We start from the raw sequence: 19,613 nt of genomic DNA on the forward strand, positions 1-19,613 counted from the left end.
TGTTTGAACATTCATTTCATCGCCAAGTTATCGCTTAAACTTCCCAATAAAGTAAAAAGCAATGTCATGTGCCGTGGCGTTTTATAGCCCTCAAGCATGTTCTCCTTAGAGTTTTAGTGATTGTATTGAGATTGCATAGATCACCTAATGAATTATTTTCAAGGCGCTTGCTTAATCATCTTCACAATGGTGAATCTCAAAAGAACAATCGACACCCTTTGAATAAAAGGGCATAAAACCTCCCCCATCAAAGGTATTGATGTCGTGTTTCCAGCTAATTGAGGACGCTGATTATAGACCGCGGCGTTCCACGCATTAAGCAGAGGGAAACCAGATGGTCGCATCGCGGTCCGCACATGCGCAGAGCCAGCCCCAACCCTGGCCGCTTGCCTGAGCACTCTTCATTTGTTGCAAATGGAACCGCTAGATCGACCTTTACCAGACGTAAGTCTGTAAATCCCTACGTCCTTTCATTAAGATGAGTGAAAAGATAGATCCCTGTAGGACATTTACCCAATCGTACATCGGTAAATGTCTAGGCGGAGGAGGAGGGAAGGGGTCTGTGCTAAAGTGGTTGTGAACAATGCCTCAGGCTTTACGAATAAGGGCTACATTGCCGGAGCCAGAGCCTGCTTCATTTGCCGGAGGTGGGCCATGCATCAAGCTGTCATGTCATAGAGCATGTGTGGTGGTGTGCTCGCCTTCTACACAGGACCGTTCCGTGGCAGTCAGGGATGCAGTGTATCTGTGCTGTTCCAGAGGAGGAAGATAAGGGCCGCTCTGACAGCCGAGGCGGTAAGTGAACCTCACAAAGCAGACTCTTATTGCTTTTTATCTCATTTATGGCCGTCTCTCAGTCTTGACGTGGTGTACCACACCGTGGGACATCCTTAATGAAGACTCCTACGACCCGTGCATGTATAAACCGTGTTCAGTTGTGCGATTCATGCACTAAGACAAATGTTGTTTATGAAGGTGGTCATATTACTTGTCATTTATCAGATTAGTCTCCATGAAGCAATCAGAGCATATAGCATGTACTGTCAACACAGAGAGAAGAATGGGTATCCACTCTAATGGGCAACGGTCTCTAAACAATTACAATCTCATACACTGATGATTGTCCCTCTTCTATTGCCTGAGATAACGGAGCTCCTGGGGGGTTTCATTATGAAAGGTCGTTGATTTATAATAGCCATACCCCAAAGGCGTATGGGGCAGTGTGTCCACTTATGCCACTTCCATCCGAGGGATCAATTATTAATGATAATCGCTTCCATTTGTTCGGCATTGCATGTTCCTAAAAATGATTCACGATCGTCCGCGACAGACTCACAAGTAGAAAACGCCACGGCTGGAAGTTTGGGTGGGACCCCGGCTATCAAAAAATCTTTCTGCGGTACAATTTTGCCAAAATGAAAAATCATTATTCCACCCCGCTGGATCCGACTTCCGTCACCGTTTACGGACGGAGAGACCAAAGCAACGTGCCGCACATGATTAAGTGGACTCTCCATTCTCCATCCGATAAGGTCAACATTAGGGATCGACTTATTGTGACCAGCTTGTCTTCACATTATTAACCCTACCACCCATCCATCCTTATTATTGTACAATCACACAAAATGTCCGATACCTGTTATTGCTAACAGTTTTTATACCAACCATGGCAGTTTGGTGAAGATCTTGGGCACCTGCTGTAGTAATGAAGCAATAACAGAGATTAGCTCATCTTGCCAGAATGGTCCTCGGCCCGGCACATATTGCCTCATTACTTAAGATGTTATCTTAAGATGTTCAAGAAGAGGTCATCCGTCAGAGCGCTCTAGATAGTTCCGAGATAGTACCGCTGCCCATCACCTCCATTTATAGAATTATGGAGATTTAAGCACCTCTAACACGCAGCCGAACATGGCCATCCGACCTCCTCCAGACATTGTAGTGGGGAGTTGATAGGCTAGGTCGCCTATTAGTCTTTGAAAATCGCTTTCTCCGGCCGACTTAAGATCATCGTAAAAGAAAATCAAGCTAAGAAAGTCCTAGTCTGCCTCGATGTGACCAGAGGAGCAAACTTGAGCTAAAATTGGACGGATTCCAGGCTCTTCCCAAACTAGCGCCCTCAGACCTTAGTTGTCTAGAGGTCGGGAACAAAGTCTTGGAAAGGTGCTTAATGTGTAACAGGGGATTAATGGCGACAACAAAGAAACAATTTGTCTAAATTATCCCAAGACAATAGGTGGTTTCCTCAACTTGATTTTGCTAAGAGATTTCTAAAGCTTTGAATGGCGTCCGCTGGCGTTGTTGAGATTTGAACTTACTCCAAGATACAATATTGGAGAGTTCAACAAGGTCAAATACATGGTCAATGTTGCCAAGTATATGATTTGTCGGTTCAATATTCCCTTCAAAAGAGTTTTTATGATGGACTGTCTGGCCTTGCTGTATATGAAATATGACGTCAAGAACTGATGTCTCAATTTCAATATCGAAGGCAGGAATATAAATCAAATGTGATTTGCTAGCACCATTTTGGACTCAAGGTTGACTTCAACAGAGGAAAGCCGCAGAAGCCACTGTCCCATCTAATTCTGGACACCTTCTCAAATCGTTGATTTTTGCCAATTTGAAAGCATAATGAACGTTACATTCAGGGCCTCAGTGGTGGACACTCTAGTGAGGTAAACTATAGGTACAGCTGAAATCAAACTTGCCAAATCTTTCAATTGATTAAGGACCATTATATAACCTTGGGACAATATAGAATCAAAGTATATATCCTACTATTTCTTGACATAAAGTAAAAGATTAAAACTATAGATTTACATGCCAATATTCAGGGAGGGAGATAACAACGTTAACATTATGTCACAATATAAACATGTTTCAGAAATGTGATATTACAAAGAAACCATCCAATGCACAGTATGTCGTTGTCCCCACCAGTGGTCAACTTGAGATTTGAAATTAGTGGACCTTTTGCAGTTTGTGTTTCAAAGTTCCAAATAACAAAATAGAATAGTGATGCTAAAAAGTGGTGATTGCACAATATATATATCAGGAAAGGTTCTGTTCTTGAATTAATGATATGTTCAATTTTAGGGTCAAACCCATTATATAATGGACCATCTTATATCTGGGCTAATTGTAGTCATTTATCTAAACATTTTCATTAGTTGCTTGCCCTTGTTGAACTGTATGGGAGTTTTACTTGCATGCAAGATGCCATCGCTGTACTGCATCCAAATGTCTATTTTGTCAAAAAAGGTTTGGAAGCCTGGGTGTGACAGATACAGACTGGATCCTAACAATGGCAGCTTATGACTGGGTCCCCGGGGAGCACTAAGAGACTGTTAGGGTGACGAGGAATGCACCCCGCGGAAACTGGTAATGGGTCTCCCGGGGACAGGGCTTTTGTGTCAGCCTGGAAGATAAATGACACTCGTACGGCACCAAACACATGGGACACCAACCTGAAAGGGTTCTCCTGATTTGACATAGTCACAAGTGATTTTTTTACGTTTTTCCGAGCCACTAATGACTTCACGAGCTTTTCACGAAGTCTGATTTTAGGAATGGTATCATGGTTAACTGGTAATTGGTACGCTTTTAACGACATGAAGCTACAGTGAGTGAATTTTATGAATGACATCAACGTGCACATTGATTTTTGCCTGATTTAAGAAAAAGGAAATAACAAATTTTGTTTCCCTTTTGCGATGTTCAACATGAGTAGAAAATATTGAAAATGGGAAAATGTGTTACGTGGAAGCCTTGTGTAAAGTGTACAGTAAATTCGCCAGTAAGGCAAGTCAAAAGTGCAAAGTTGTAGACGTGAAACTAGTTTGGTACTTGTAGAAGCATGGACGTTACACTGGTGAGGAAGCCATGAGTGTAGCTGCCGACTTGGAAAGTGATACGAATCTGGGTAGCACCCTAGTGTCACTGTGTGCATTTACTTCATACAAGATTAAAAGGCTGTGATATCATGTTTTGTCACCTCAAGTCTTGATACAACGTCTACGTATTATTGAGAAAATTCAGCCATCTTTTTGGTATTTTTCTCATTGGATCTCCAATCTACAGAAGATTGCATCCATAAAATGTACTTGCTCTGGTCTAATTGTCCTCTACGCTTCATCAAAAATACCTTGGGATGACGGAAAACAACATGTACAGGCTTGAACCAATAGCAATGCCGTGGTGCGTTCAATGTTGGTATTTTGCTATCTGGTATGTAGATAACTTCTTTTATCTACCCAAGAATCTTCAGATATTCAGTAATAGATTGTAATAATTAACAACAGGCACACCATTAAACCTTTACATTGATTTTTTGGCGAAAATTCGTTTTCCCTATACTGATAATCTAGAAATATCGATATACACACAAAAATAGTTGTGGAACCTCGTTCTACGGGGTCACTTCATTGATGGTTCTACAAATCTTGATAAGCCCCGAATAAAATTATCTAGTCATGCTCTACTAAGTACTAATATTCTAACGTGAACTGATACGTTTTTCTTACTATCTGCTTCAAATATTAGTTATAGACAAACGACAACCTCATTTTCTCTTTCTCATAAATGACAAGACAATTGGGGCACAACTATCTTTATCCTTTATGACCAACCGGAGACAAGAACCAACGACCGGAATACCATGAAAACATAGATAACTGGTATACGAGGAACATTAAGTTTGTGGGACCCAAGACGCAGATAAAGTTTTATGAAAGAAAAAAGGGGCCATTCGTAATCATGTAGGAACCCTCCTTGAGCCAAGGACAGATTGTAAGTACATATTCCTTCTAGAAGGGCGTTACAAAAACGTTCCATATTGCATATCCCACTGCAATTGACTTTCACTGTGTCCCTAGCTTTCATTACTTTTATTAGAGACTGAGACTTATCGTCTGCGTTGCGTTAATTGACTTTTATGGATTTGGGAGACAGGTTGAATATGTGAAGGCCAATTTGTATGTTTCTACTTTATGAAGATGCGGAGTAGGGAATTCTCTCGAGCAGCCTTTGTAACCACCACCTCGCCTACCGAGTCAGTTAGTAGACCCTGCCTGAGCTTGATTATTCTGACTTAGAAGGGAGAGAGACGCTGCTGCATTCAGTGTCTTACTTAGTTTCGTGACCAGGGTGGTTTATGGGGCCTTACACTGAGCAAAAATCGTTGGGAAAAAAGGGTTACTGTGAAAAAGAATGTCCAAATATATATTGAAGTAGGAGCCATGGATAAAAATATATATCGAACTAGGAGCCAAGGATAAAGGAAATCGGGACAAACTTTATCGCCTAACGCGGAGCTTGATAGGTAGTTTTCTGATAACTTAGCGTTGCCTTTTATCGTCCGATTTATTCACAACGTTATCGCAAAAGTGCGGAAATCCAATTGTTTAGCCCAGTGGAAGAAATATCAGCTTTTCTGTAAAGAGCAATACTTGGTCCTTGACATGTTTACGCCGTGTGAGCATGTATTTATATTGATATTTATAATGCTGCCTGGTAACTCCTTGTCACTCTGTTGTTTCCCTGGATGAAAACCTACATATTTTATTTATGAAGGATAGTCATTACAAAGGATCATGATTATGTCCTTCATTATTGCTCATTAGAACTGGCTTTTATAAAATAAAACTCGACGCGTGGAAATGGCAAATAGACGACAATGAGTACCGCACGATAATGTGTACCGATACTTTACTACATCTCCTTATGTCAAAGTCGACTACGCTAAAGCAACGGCAACGACACAATACTTGATATATACCGCAGTGCTGCCAGGGCGCCGTAAGTAAAGGTAATGGTTTAGTCATACTCTGAGAGTAACATACCTCCCACATATAACCCCACCATCCCTTTACCTTCCCACGAAGGCGGAAGAAGGAGGGAGAACTTTGTTCACCTAACATAACTCTTCATAACATAACCTGGCTGTAAATGTAAGAAGAGAATATCTATAATCGCAGCGAAGATTGATTGTCTTGATCCGGTACGATTTGTTTAGAGACATAATTGCAGAGAAATCCAACATCTAACGTCAGGCTGCCCGATGAACGCTCGTCATGGACCGATTTTATGCGAGCGATCAATACCAGGATTGATGTACCAGGCCATCAAAATTGTGGGGACACCACAAAACACGCTGACAAAAGAACACCACTTATACTCTCGCAAATACAACGGTTCCCTTTGATCTCTGTTTTATCGAAATATCCATAGGCCTGTATTACAATGCATCAGCGTTATACAGACAATTGGGCAGGCCATGGCCGGGTGCCCAGGTCATCACTTTAATGTGGCGGGATCTGCGTCCCAAGGGGAGGTAACGACGGTACCGGACCGCGGTGCAGATGTCTCTTTATTACACTTAATACGTTTTTCCATACGCTGTCTGGCGTCGTTAAGCATTAAACAAGGCCTGCAGCCAAAAACCCCTTTTTACTATGTATCCCAATTGGATTTCCAAGAACGTGTAAATGAAACTGAATTGGAATGAAGTTCTTTGAATTTTAATGACCTAGGTAAGCCAGCCTTAAGTCCCCCTCACACATTCATGGACCTTCCTACAGGAGCCAAGGTCGGCACTGGGTTGGGAGTAGCCAAGAATCAATTTTATTCTAATGGCACTTCACTCATTTTATCCATTCAAGCAGGATATTACGTTCTCAACTTTGATTTCTCAAGATCAACAGCAGGCTGGGCGCAACAGTTTTCAAAGACAAGCAGGCAATCTCGCCAACAAAATCGCAACTGTAGTTAGATGGATGTGCTCACGACAGACCTTCGACCTTGTTCTGAAGAAAGGGTCGGTAGGCCATAGTTTGTGTAACACAACTCTGCTGTCTGGGGCTGTAACTGGCCCCTCCCCTAGGCGGCCGACCGGCAGTGTTGGGTGGGCTGCTTTAAGCGAGATTTTATCAGGCTAGGTAGGCCATGGTCGGCCATGTTTCACAGGGGCTTTACTGTCGCTGTACATGTACATTTATCTGTATCTTATCTGCCACCCCCACCCCCCCACCCCTCATGCTTCAGGGCCGGGACTGTGGTTGACTGTATGTAGTATTGCAGCATTACCCTATGTATGACTTCCAATCTCTAGTTTCAACCATAGACAGTCACAACTTTCCATTATTCAAATTTTGTAATAATCATTATGCGTGGTATGTACATACATATCAAATGACTAAGGTTAAGAGTGTACTAAAATACAAGTGTGTAATAAAACGTAAGCTAATTACGGGGATATATCATGACATTGACATTGTCCATGGGTAATGATAACAGTGGGAATAAGTCTGATAGTTTGTTTGTAGTAAATAAAGTCTGTATAACGCGGTATACAGACGGACAAAATTGATCCAGGTAATTCCGAAGAATAGGGGAAGGGGGTCACCGCTTTCCCCCACAAAAACGCACGAACCGTTCTGACACGGGAACGCAATTTTCTTGACAAGGCCACACACACACACACACACCTCCAATATTCATTGGTCCGGTGAGTGTTGCCGAAATACGAGTTGCGAGACTAAAAATTTCATCTTCCCCAAGTGCTCAATGATTGGTTGAAAACGCGAGCTCAACAACCATTGACGATTCCCGATGGAACGAATTGGACAGACTTTTCTGTGCCCGTGCGCTGAGACGTTGGTTAGATAACACGTCATATTGACTGCGGCAATTCCGAAGAAACGCTGATGCACTCAGTAAATGTGGGCAGGTCGACACCTCCATACCGGCGGTATATCTTATCTTTCCCTGCCATCTGGTAGGAAATAAAACACAGCCAGGCAAAAGTGCTTCGCTAAAAGTCTTCGTAAATCAGCTGAATAGTCAATGTACTTCCTCCCAGTGTTCGCCATTCCAGCCAACACTGTTTGTGTGTAATCAATAAGCGCTTATATTGCCGTAAGGTTAATTTGGGCGCTTGCGAAGCAGAATAGATTCAATTACACACTACAAGATGTCACCCTCTAATGTCGGTTGTTAAGGCAATTGTCCATTTTCTAAGCCTTGTTAATCTTTAATGAGTAGTTCTTTATCTGGTTTTCTATGTCTTTCAATTGAATTATGCTTTTCTCGACATGTAATTTGGGTATTTTCTGAAGCCATACGGCCTCTAATTGCCCCGTCCTTCAGGACTAAACAATGTTAATGGTGATAAATTTGCAGGAACTGGGCATGTGCACACACAAATCATCATTTAGCTAAATAAATGATACTGGAGACTATTTCTTGGATCCTGACCAGATGAATATATTGGCACATAGGTGATAGCTACCCTCCAGGCAGAGGTTGGGCTCCGGCTATTTTTTTTAAAATCTTTTAGTCGATTTTATCGGGCTTTCTATTCTATTTCCTTGTTTTGTATCTTGTATTGTCCAAACTTAACTTAGCGGACTTCAAGAAACAATACAAAATAAAAAGCCCGACTAAATTGACTAAAAACACGTAAAAAAACAACCGGAGCCTAACCTCTGCTTGGAGAGTAGGGGATAGCCGCGCAGCACCCTGGGAAGGGACAGGAGGTGTGGGGTGTTGAGATGGGGTGGGGGGTGGTGTTATCACCCAGTGTACTCTGTACGGAGATCTTTTATGTGTTTGTGTAGACTCATTTCCATACTCGTATATACATATAGGCACGTCTTGCCATAGAGGGACGGGAAGTGAATAACAAAAGTTCAAAGTTCCTGGAGTGACAGGAGTTCAGAGCTGGCATAAGTAGTTAATGCTGACAGCTGACAGGCATTTTAGGCTATGGGGACAATAGAAGAAGTTACATACAGTCGTATCGATTTGTAGGCATTGTTTTGCGTTTATATATCTGGTCTATACATTTATCTATTTGATCTGTATATTCTTTTCACCTTCACCGTGAAGTGGAATAAAGGTGATAACAAGTAATGCTGATCAAACGCTTATTTCTTTGATTAATAAACAAGGCATTATAAAGAAATACAAATCACAAAAAAATATTTGACGGAGGTTTGAGATCTTCGAACTTTAAGGGGTATTATGGGTAATTGGTTCGGGTATGCCTTCTGTGTCGGGAATAGCGGTAAGAAATAAACAACAAGAGCTCTCTAAATACTCGAAAAATTGGCGGAAGCAATTATGATGAAAGACATGGTGTAAATGAGAGTGGTTTGGGGTCTGGACTCCAAATCTGAAGAATAAAGGTTATTGAACTTCGTTGTTGAGGCTCTCAGAGAAAATTATACATCCCCGCATAACACCACTCTCATGGTTTGACATCTGAGGAAGATAAAATGGAGGCAAATTGAATGGCAAAGTGTAAAATTGTCTGTTATGAAACGTCACGCTAAAGTGCTAGTCTGGGGCTATTTTTGAGGGCTACAACTCAAACCCGTAAAAATGCCGGCAAAACCAAATCCGACATTTATGGGAAACGTTGTTACGATAATACCGATGGTATCAGTAAAAACGAGCCTAAACAAGCAAGCGCCAATAAATCAAGAAAATATTTCCCTCGGTGGCATGCAGCGGATTACGCTAACTTTAGGGTAGAAAGTGGTTTGAGGACAACATGAACGATATGCATGTACCATAAACTCCTTCTTCTGTATTCAGTAAATGTGCTGAGTGTTAACGTTGGTAAAAATAGACACAACGCGAGTTCATAGGAGTCAGACCTCCTTGAAGTAGTAATAGTAACTACAGTGTGAGCTAAGCTGTTTAATTCCCGTCTAGAATATCCATTATACTTGGAAGTCCAATTTGCGTTGTATGTTTTCCATTTATGGTGCCCGTCCCAAGAGTATTATGCCAATGAAAAGTAGTACGCACAAGGAATAGCTGACGAAATAGAAAGGCAGGCAAAAACATAAATAAGACGTCTAAAAACATCATGCACAACCTAGCCTCTGCTATGAGAGTAGCCAATTAGTCCCTGGTAGCGAGGGTTTGTATAAAACAGACTTGTGTAAAGGGCTGTGTACCACACTACTTTCAATATGGGAGTGTTGGTTTATAACTCGACAGTACCTGGAAATACTACTACGCTGTCCAAAATTGCTGCCTTCTGCTTTTGACGTCATAAGTAACCCCGTCGCCAAAATTCAAGCAAATCCATCAAAGAATCTCGAGTAATAAGTGTGAACACACCAACACAGCCGAAAACAGTACCATCTTCGTAGGCGAACCTCATTTACGGAGGTAATAACGACACTGGCATCAATTGTTGACCGTGATAAGCGACTTTATGATTTGGACGGTTGCGACGCTTTGTGATAAACAGTCTTGTCCCGCCATGCATGGAATGAAAGAGATTTACTAATATCAGGAAATATGAATGAAGAAAAAAGGAAGACAAATTATTTTGGAAGATCCAGAATTTGTAGAAAAACGACCTGAAACAACCGCCCATCTTCAAAAAAAGATCAGCAGAACATGAGAGACTTACTAGATTAATTTCAGTTCTTAACTTATCGAGTACTATAACTACAAGTAGGTGACTTTTGGGTGTTATCCATTTCAATGACCCTATCGTGAGGTTGTCGGGGCAAGGAAGCGTTGTGGGGTTTGTTAATGGTGTCAGTGTCCAACAGCTCATAATGATAGCAATGACTATACAAGTATTCATCACACTTCACTAATCAGGTTACATGGAATGCACTCACTCATTTAGGCCCAGGCATGTAAATATCCTGTATGATATCGACGGGTGCATCTAATTTTTGCCTGATGTCAAACAAAAGAAGAGAATTTTGTGCACGGCTGGCCATGGTGCAAGTGACAAGAAAATGCCGAACATTGTAAAACATCTCGTGAAGTAGTCTTGTAGAACGGAAACTACTGAGATAGTCATGATTGCAGTCAAGTGACAATATTTCGGTATTATAGAAATGGCATACCTATCTATAAGGGGGTAGCTTTTGTGTAGTTGTAGATGTGGCATCAAGCATAGTTGTAGTTATACTAATTTATAATCTACCACATTTGCGTCGCTTTCTTATTTTAGATGCAGGAATATCAGTCTTGCTTTGTGCGCCATTTTTGATAGCTTCCTTCCCTGTGTCTTGTGACAACATTTATGCTTTTAAGATTTAGGCATCTCGGTTTTTTGCCCACTTTGCTTCTTTTACAGGTTATCGCAATAGGTTAGGAGTCTGAATAGGACGCGTTTAATACTATCTACTTACTGTGGCCCTATAGGCTCTTCTCATGCGAGAGTAGATTATGTATTCCTGTAGTGTATGACCGGGACGTCGGTACTGAACATTGGTTCCCAGATTAGACAGGTCGATCAGAGTCAGCAGCTGCTTAAGTCGGCACCGGTGTTTCCGCCCAACCAACCGTCGGTAATGCGCCGGGTGGGGTGCGGGTGTGTGTTTGAGTTTGTGTGTGTGTGTGTGTGTGTTTTTGTGCGTGTGTGTGTGTGTATATATATACGTGTGTATGCGTGTGTGTCTGCGTGTGTGGTGGTGTGATGCGTTCGTGTTCGTGTGCGTGTGTGTGTGAGGGGGGGGGGGGGTCGTTTAAGAGAAGAGAAGATTTATTGACACTACAAAAAGAGTCGCGACTTGCGTATTGGGCAAGTTAAGTACAGGATACAGAATAAATCTTAAAATGCTACTGAATAAACAATATAGAATTCCAAAAAAATTATAAGATAAGGTCGGGCTAAACGTGATGGTCATTATCTTTTCTAATTGCAATTCTAATGTGTTTGCCTAACTTATCATTATGAGAGCTGTAGAATCTAAATACATTCTCAAATCGTTTTCTGTTATTGAGTCATCTTACAGTCTGTAGTGTCTAGACTCCAGAATCTGAAAAAAAAACTTGTTGCGTAAGATGTCATGCCCCGGGCGTTCCATGATAAAGTGAAATTCAATTTACTTTGGACAGAATTGGCAGAACCTCAGAACCTTTGGTTAAGGTCTGTGTGGGTGTGTAAAGTTTGTATGTGTGTGGTGGGTGGTGTTTGTCATGATGGAAGACAAAAAGGTTAAAATTAGCGAGGAGGTTCAAGTTTCTAAACACGCATGAGCAACGAAGTGCGTTGTGAGTAATACAGCAAAGGACGAAGGCTCTTAGGACTTTACCACGGCAAAACCAGTCAATAGCTGTTTACAAGGGACCTTAACCCTTGTCATTTTGCCCACAATTCTTTTCACTACAGATGCCCACTTAGAATCATGCACTTTCCTATTATCTTCTTTGCCTAAACAACAGCATGGATCTCGCATTTGCTGATATTCTTAGCACTTAGACTTACTTTAGCCGACATCACTCAAAAGTCATTTCGAAAGATGATAAAGTGATCGTCTTCTATGCTCCAGGGGAAGGAATGGTATTGACTCCTAAGGTTGTGTTTTTATCTGTTGGAATATAGACCCAATTGATAGAATTCTGCAAAATGCACAGTGGGTATACGTGGTTCTATATCCTCAACAACGACATTCTTCCTGGAAGTCAAATTGTATCTGGTGATTTGACTGTAAGGGAGTACCATTTCCATTAGGCGAATTTGTGACCTAATAACTTGACATGTTGGCTTCTTACTTAGTCTATTACCATTCTCATCCCACTCCCAAACGACACGGCAACAAATTTCCCAAGGGACTGTCATAGGAACGTAGCGAATGGTTATTGGCGCATTGTTGGCACAGACTCCAACACAACATTACAGTAGTAATGTATCTTTTTTACTCAGAGAAGACTCAATTCCCGAGCTATACCCATTTTTATCAAGTGCATTAGTAAATGCCCCCGAGAATACAAGATATCATTCAAACGAACTATGGATAGTAGACTTGCTTGAAGAAAAGTATAGTGCATTTTTGAAGTAGACGCCAAGTTCTTACCAATGGAATAAGAAAGGTTTTGAAGCATCTGAAGAAACAGCCATAGAAAGTACGCCGGTTCCTTCATACACAATATAGCTAATCTTAATCCAATCTTTGATATGCGAGAGTCTGTAGACAGGGCGACGCTTTCATCTTTCAAGCCCTTCCTAGAGCGCGCGGTAGTTGTATGGGATTAAATGCAGTGTACCCGCGTCTTCAAGTGGATTCAGTTCCATTAACGCGAGAGTATTGAAGGGTTGGGACGCCCTGCTTCTAGTAGTGCTCTATACAAATTCAGGACACCGTATGCTGTGAGGGTATGATTTAACGTATTTTTCATCAACAGAGGCCTGCCTAAGGACTTAGCTAATACCTTCTTTAAGGTTTGTATTGTGTACATGCAAATTTTGTCTGCCCAGGGTTACAGACTAAGTGCATGGTAATTTAGTATATCTAGTTGAGCCTTTACGGCTGGTGTGATGAGCGGGAACTCCCCGTCAAGGGCAAGCTTATTCACTGAGAAGCTCTAAAAAGGGAACACTGTTGAGTGGGCATAGCACCTCTGCTATGTCTCCTAACCGCATGAATACGTCTGTAAGACATCAGCATACATGAATGTTGTCCCCTTCAAATATGTCTACCACAGAGCCTTCGTACGAACTGAAATGTCTGCAGATGGGAGACCACCACGACATGGCAGACTCGGCTAACACCTCGGACAAGTGCAAGCGGAGGAAAGTGCTGTACTCCCTGAACAACCACAGGCACCGGCTGCGACTGTGCTGCACAATACTGTCCTGGGTGGTTCTGCTGTCGCTAACTTCGTTCGTCAGTAAGTCGTTAACTTGATCTTGTGCTTGTTTTGATCATTGCCATTTGAAACGGTATGAAACGCTTCGAAACGGTTTTTGACAAGATATTGTTTTGTTTTGTCAGCTTGTGTGTATGTGGTTTTACACTTATTTCCATCGCTAGGCACGCGAGGGACACTGACAGGAAATTAGGTCAAAGGTCCCAGAATAGTTTATCATATATGATTTCATTTCCTGTCTTCAATTTTCTATTTTTTGCATGTTGCCTCATGGGAGCAAGCGAGAAAATGCATAGACATAATCAGACACGTTCTGAATAAAACCACAACTCAAAATAACAAAAAATCCTCCAAACCAAAACTATCTTAAAAAGGTATGGATTTGTCGGTTTCTTATGGTGCAAGTAATGTAACATATAACTCTTAGATGTTAATTCATCAAACTAGGTCAGATATCAAGACTACATCAGTTGTAATTAATAACATACAGGGGAATACATACGTACATGATTCATTGGTACCAATAGACGGCAGCAGAGGCATTTATTGGTAATAAGGCGGATTAACAGTGAAATATTAAAGAATAATTATCATCTTATATAGACGCACTTGCCGGCATTTCACCATGCCTGTCCTCTTAAATTCGCCCTCAAATCTAGTTTTATGTTTTTCAGCTTTATGCAGTCTCTCCTGATTTATGACTTCATAATCAAAGCAGAAAGTGGAACGATGCAAATGTCGTGATTCCGAGCAGTTATCGAGTAGATAAACGATTGTAATTAGTATTGGGTTTTAAGTTATTAATATAAAGGAGTGTGCTCTTATACCTGTCATTATTTACGGATTATGCAAGGAAATAAGTCCTGACTAAATATTAATTGAGAGGCGTTTTTATATATGAGGAAAATGCCTGACTGCTAGAGAATGCACTGCAGGAAACTCCGAGTGTCGCCTCAAGTAATAGATGACGGAACAGCCGAAGATGTGAAATAACGATTGTACATTCATTTTTGTGACGGCGAAATGTATTACCCAACATAAATGGCTTTGTTGAGACGTTATTGCACGGCGCGCGACATCAATTTGTGTTGGGGCGCTGATTTGACAGACACCAATTTCTAAAGTTCAGTGGAATTCAAAATAAGTAGTTATTTGGCATAAGAGCTTTAGGATCTCGGAATTACCTGTAAATAAACTATTATAGCATACCCATACAAAATGTGGCATCAGCCATGGATGGGAGTCATGGGACTCTACAAAATGCATCCCCTGTTACCTTAAAAACCTTAACCTCAAGAAATGAAGTCAGATCCATATTAATCATGAACGATTACTCTGTACATTGAAATTGTATTGAAGCGTTTTGAATACATCTCCATATCATTTGTCTGGGCTTTATTTATGGTGTTACTGGTATTATGGATAATAATGAGATTTAGTGGTAGAAAAAAGAATCGAAATTTAAGTACGCTTTTGCTATTGAATGAGGGGGGGGTTTAAAGCAATTGCTATACATAGACGCCATTGCAGTTTTGAGCGCAAATTTTCCTCCAAAACGAAATGTTTTATGCCAGGCCCGTCACTTTTACCATAGTGTATATGAACCAACGCTTCTTCCGTACCAAATTTCGCTGGCCACCTGCTACCAGCCAACCACGTCTCCTTTTACGCTAAAGAGGGATTGTAATTGGTTGAAAATCATCCCTCTAAGAGTAGAAGGGGGATCATTTGATTGGCTGGTTGTTGGTCATTGTTAACGAGGCCAGAAGCATGATACATAGAAGTGGCAAGCTTGAGAGAATGAAGCTTTGATCACCCATCTAAAACTGTGTCCATGTTTTCCCAGTATGGCTTCACCTAAGGATGGAGGGCTTGCGCACGGAGAAGGACCTACTCACGGACAAAGTTTTAAAAGACGCCCAGCTGCTGGCTTCCCTGCAGTACAGAACGGGTCAGCTGGTCAGCGAGAAGGCAGAACTAGACAACAAACTTACCTACGGGATCTGCGAGATAGAGAAGCTTCAGAACACGTCCGTGGTTCTTAGAACAAGGTTGAACGATGTCTCCAAGGACCTCACGGACAAGGGCTCGACTCTGAGGACTGTCAGGGATCGTCTCATCATGCTGGGTGGCTGTGACAATTGTTTAATCAGAGGTAGTCAATATCCATATCATTCATGGTCTTTTACTAGAGCATTGAATGGATCAAATTACTCGGAACTCTTGAAGTGCTTCAGATCCAGAACAAACCTTTATTCACTGTTAGACTTACATGACTGTTGAAGTACGTCGTATAGGAGGTACATGTGCTTCAGTAGAAAACGTTCATACTTTTTTTTTCAAAACTACTGGTGGTGTCTAAAATCAAATTTCTATTTGTCCTTGTGTCCTTTTCCAGATTGCTCAGATGCAAAAGTGTGGAACGCTCTAGATGGCGTGTACCCGATCTGGCCGAGAAACTTCACCAATGCCCTGTACGTGTACTGTGACATGAGTTCGGAAGGCGGTGGATGGACCCTTATCCAAAGACGTCTGGACGGCAGTGTCAAGTTCAACAGAAGCTGGCAGGATTATCGTGACGGCTTCGGCGACCTGGCTGGCGAACTATGGATCGGCAACGAAAACTTGTACTACCTTCTCAGTCAGAAAGACTACAAGCTGAGAATTGACTTGGAAGATTGGGATGGGAACAGAAGCTTCGCAGAATACGACTCATTTCGCATAGAATCAGAGGAAGATAATTATAGGCTAAGGCTTGGGACGTATATTGCTGGTAACGCCGGGGACTCCATGACGGGAGGTAATTCCACATTCCAGATTTTCAATAGAAATCTTAACAACATGCAATTCAGCACTATTGACAGGGACAATGACGCATCGACCAAGCAGAACTGCGCGCGCCAGTACAAAGGCGGTTGGTGGTATAAAGACTGTTACTCTGCCAACTTGAACGGTTTATACTATAAGGTGGGGAAGTACGGAGTGAAAGGAGCTCCGTCCAGTCCTGTGCAGGATGGGATAGAGTGGTTCACGTGGACGGGGTGGTACTACTCACTCAAGGCCGTGTCCATGAAAGTCAAGCCGGCCGCGGCTCTGTAGCATATTCAACATCACGTATTTCATAATTACCCGCGATACCAGGTAGTTTTATTATTCTACGCAGGGCCTTGTCCGTGCTCAATACAATTTACCTTGTGGCGGCTCTAAACCGAGCTGAGAATTCCACATTTGTGGGCGTGACCTCTATTCTACTGTCAGCCAATCAGAGAATGTACAGCCTATCTATTCTCTAATTGACTGACAGCTATGCCCGCAAAGTGGAAGCCTAAGGCCAGGTAAGCAGAGCCTGCCCAAGGTATATTACAAAGGGTGCGTGCAAGGCTCTGCTAAGGAGATTGGATATAGATAGTCCAGAATGCAGCTTGTACATCCTTCATTATCAGTTCAGGTGTTAGAAAGTCATACGGCTAGAGTATCTTACTATGATTCATACAATCGTTTACGATATATTTTTCAACTTCTCTCGATTTTTCTGCTATCACCGGTTATGTGCATTCGGGAAGTAAAAAAACTCTAGTATACTAGTTGAGCTCTAGATATAGCAAAAATGCGTTATGATATTCGATGCATAGAAGTAAAAGTGGATAAACTAGTAGTCAGGTCGTTTAGTGTGTTGACGTTAGATTTGTGTTTTCCAGTTGTATTTTGTATTAGTAGAGAAGACGTTGCCGTTGTAGAAAACAAAGGATATTTTAAGACATTGCTTATTCGGTACATATCAACTCCATGCTATGAATTAGATTTGTACGAGAAACCACTGTCTACATCGTTACAGCATTTTCCTATGCAGAGTCTCGGCCTTTAAACACTGGAGAGACTCTGCTAAATCGGGCTGAGATTTCCACTTTTGATTGGTTTATCATTTGGTAGCCAATCAGAGAACGTTTTCGTCAGACAATCCGACTCTGGTTGGCTGACAACTGACTAGAGACCACAACCAAAGAAGCGGAAAATTCAATTAGGTATAGCAGAGTCTCTAAAAGGTATATTGTACAGAAGCTCTGCGTAGACGAATGCATTGCACATGACTGGTTGAAAAAGTACAAGTAGGAAAATGTAGAAAGTGAGGTTTCATATTACAACTTGTGTCATACGAGAACATAGCAATAAACTCGACCTTGAATTGTATTTACTGAGTACAAAATGCTCCCGTAATGAAATTTTGATGATAGCGTAATGTTTTCAATAATGGTAGACTCATACGTACAATTTCTCTCCGGATATGTACGGTATTTGCATCGTCAGCAATAGATCTACATCTGCAATAAACGTTTCTGTGCAAGCGTTATTTGTTCTCCATTAATTTTGATATTTTTCCGAGTGAAAGGGATATATCTGGATTATGTGATATAAAAATACGACGGTAGATATGAAGCAGCGTTATCATGAAGAAAAGGAAATAAAACTGTGAATTACGAATGGCTTTGAAATACATTGAGATATGTGACTGTACTGTTGCAGTTTAAGGCTTTCGGAATATCCAGAAATGTCTACACTTTGCAATTCATTGAGTATGCAAAATAGACAAGCAGCAAATTCATATTCCCTAGAAGCAGATGATGCTAACAAAAACTGGAAAGCAGTATAGTAAGAAAGATTGGCTACATAGAAAGACTGTCAGAAAGAGGTTTGTAGGATTTGCGTTCGTATAACAGCCCTAAGCTGGCTTATGGAGAATGGTTCCCCGGCTACTAAAAATCGTCGCAGGTGCGTCCGTTTATGAGAATTCACACCTCTACACAGATCACGCCCGAACACATAAAGCCCACACACCATATAAAAGCTAACAAAAGGGTGGAGTTCGCGACATAGACGCCTCGAAACACTGGTTAATGAGCGAATCATTAGGCCGGCGCGACAACTCGCGGTATACCTTCACGACGCCTTGTAGATATAACAGGGGCGTCGGGAAAAATGTTTGTGATTCACATTAGCCCGTGCAGTGGCGTCACAGAGGCGGACATTGATGGAAAACTTCTGGCGCTACGCGAGAAAACCATTTCAGTGAAGCTAGCAATTTGAACGCCGAGTTGAAATGAAAGTCTACATGTGCATAGCTTTTGAATCTATCATCCTGGCCTTCATAACTAAAAGACGTTGATATTGGAGGCGATTTCTTCACCGAACGATTCCCTTTCCAAATCAATTAAATTTATTGATTATCAAACTTTTGCAGATGTTGTCAAATACCAAGTGAAAGTTTTTACTCGCCGGAAAGAGAGCAATTTTTTGTGGTTGATTGAGATAACATTGAATCAATAGAAAATCTGATTTTGTGTCTTTGGAGTAGACGCAAGAACTATATTTAGATAGCGACTTTCTACCGCTGTGTGTGGAGGTTTTTGTTTTCGGAGATTCTGTTTGTGTTTGCTTGTGTATCCGGAGTAATTTGTATACACTATAGTGTCAGGAAGTAAAGGATAAAATGGTGTAACCGCAGGCTGACAGGAAGTGAAGGGGAAAATGGTGTAACCGCAGGATGACAGGAAGTGGAGGTCGAATTGAGGGGGCCCCACGGGCTGGTTTCCACATAATGGTCACGTCGGGCACACTGACAGGGAGTTAGGCCAAAGGTTCTAGAAAAGTCCCAGTTTATCTCATTTCCTACTTAAGTTTCCAGCTATATGCAAAATTATTGTTATTGAAAAACAAACAAACATTGAAGAATGCAGTAGACAGATTAATCAAGTAATTCAAAAAAACTACAGCATTTTACGTCGGTATCAGATCTTTGATTTCTTGTCGTAGTTGAGGCTCTTACTTACTCAATACCACACAGGCAGTGCAGCGAAGAGAGTACGATAAATGAGCCAGCCGGTTATAAAGGACCAAAACTGCCCAGTCAAGGTCTCGTGGCGTCTGGAATTGCAATAGAACACGTCGCAGGGGATTTCTATTTATTGACGCATGGCTCTGGGAGA

General features: G+C 41.6%; 1 protein-coding gene across 1 annotated transcript; it reads left to right on the forward strand.

The window, feature by feature from the left end:
* Window positions 1-341: 341 nt before the first annotated feature.
* LOC118425520 (fibrinogen-like protein 1) lies at window positions 342-17,982 on the forward strand. Its single transcript, XM_035834414.1, has 4 exons — window positions 342-795; window positions 13,468-13,653; window positions 15,479-15,787; window positions 16,031-17,982. Exons 1-4 carry the CDS (start codon window positions 735-737, stop codon window positions 16,729-16,731), a joined length of 1,257 nt encoding a protein of 418 aa, XP_035690307.1. The 5' UTR covers window positions 342-734; the 3' UTR covers window positions 16,732-17,982.
* The last annotated feature ends 1,631 nt before the right edge of the window (window positions 17,983-19,613 follow it).

This window comes from Branchiostoma floridae, chromosome 1 (assembly GCF_000003815.2).
Source record: "Branchiostoma floridae strain S238N-H82 chromosome 1, Bfl_VNyyK, whole genome shotgun sequence".
Lineage (NCBI taxonomy): Eukaryota > Metazoa > Chordata > Leptocardii > Amphioxiformes > Branchiostomatidae > Branchiostoma > Branchiostoma floridae.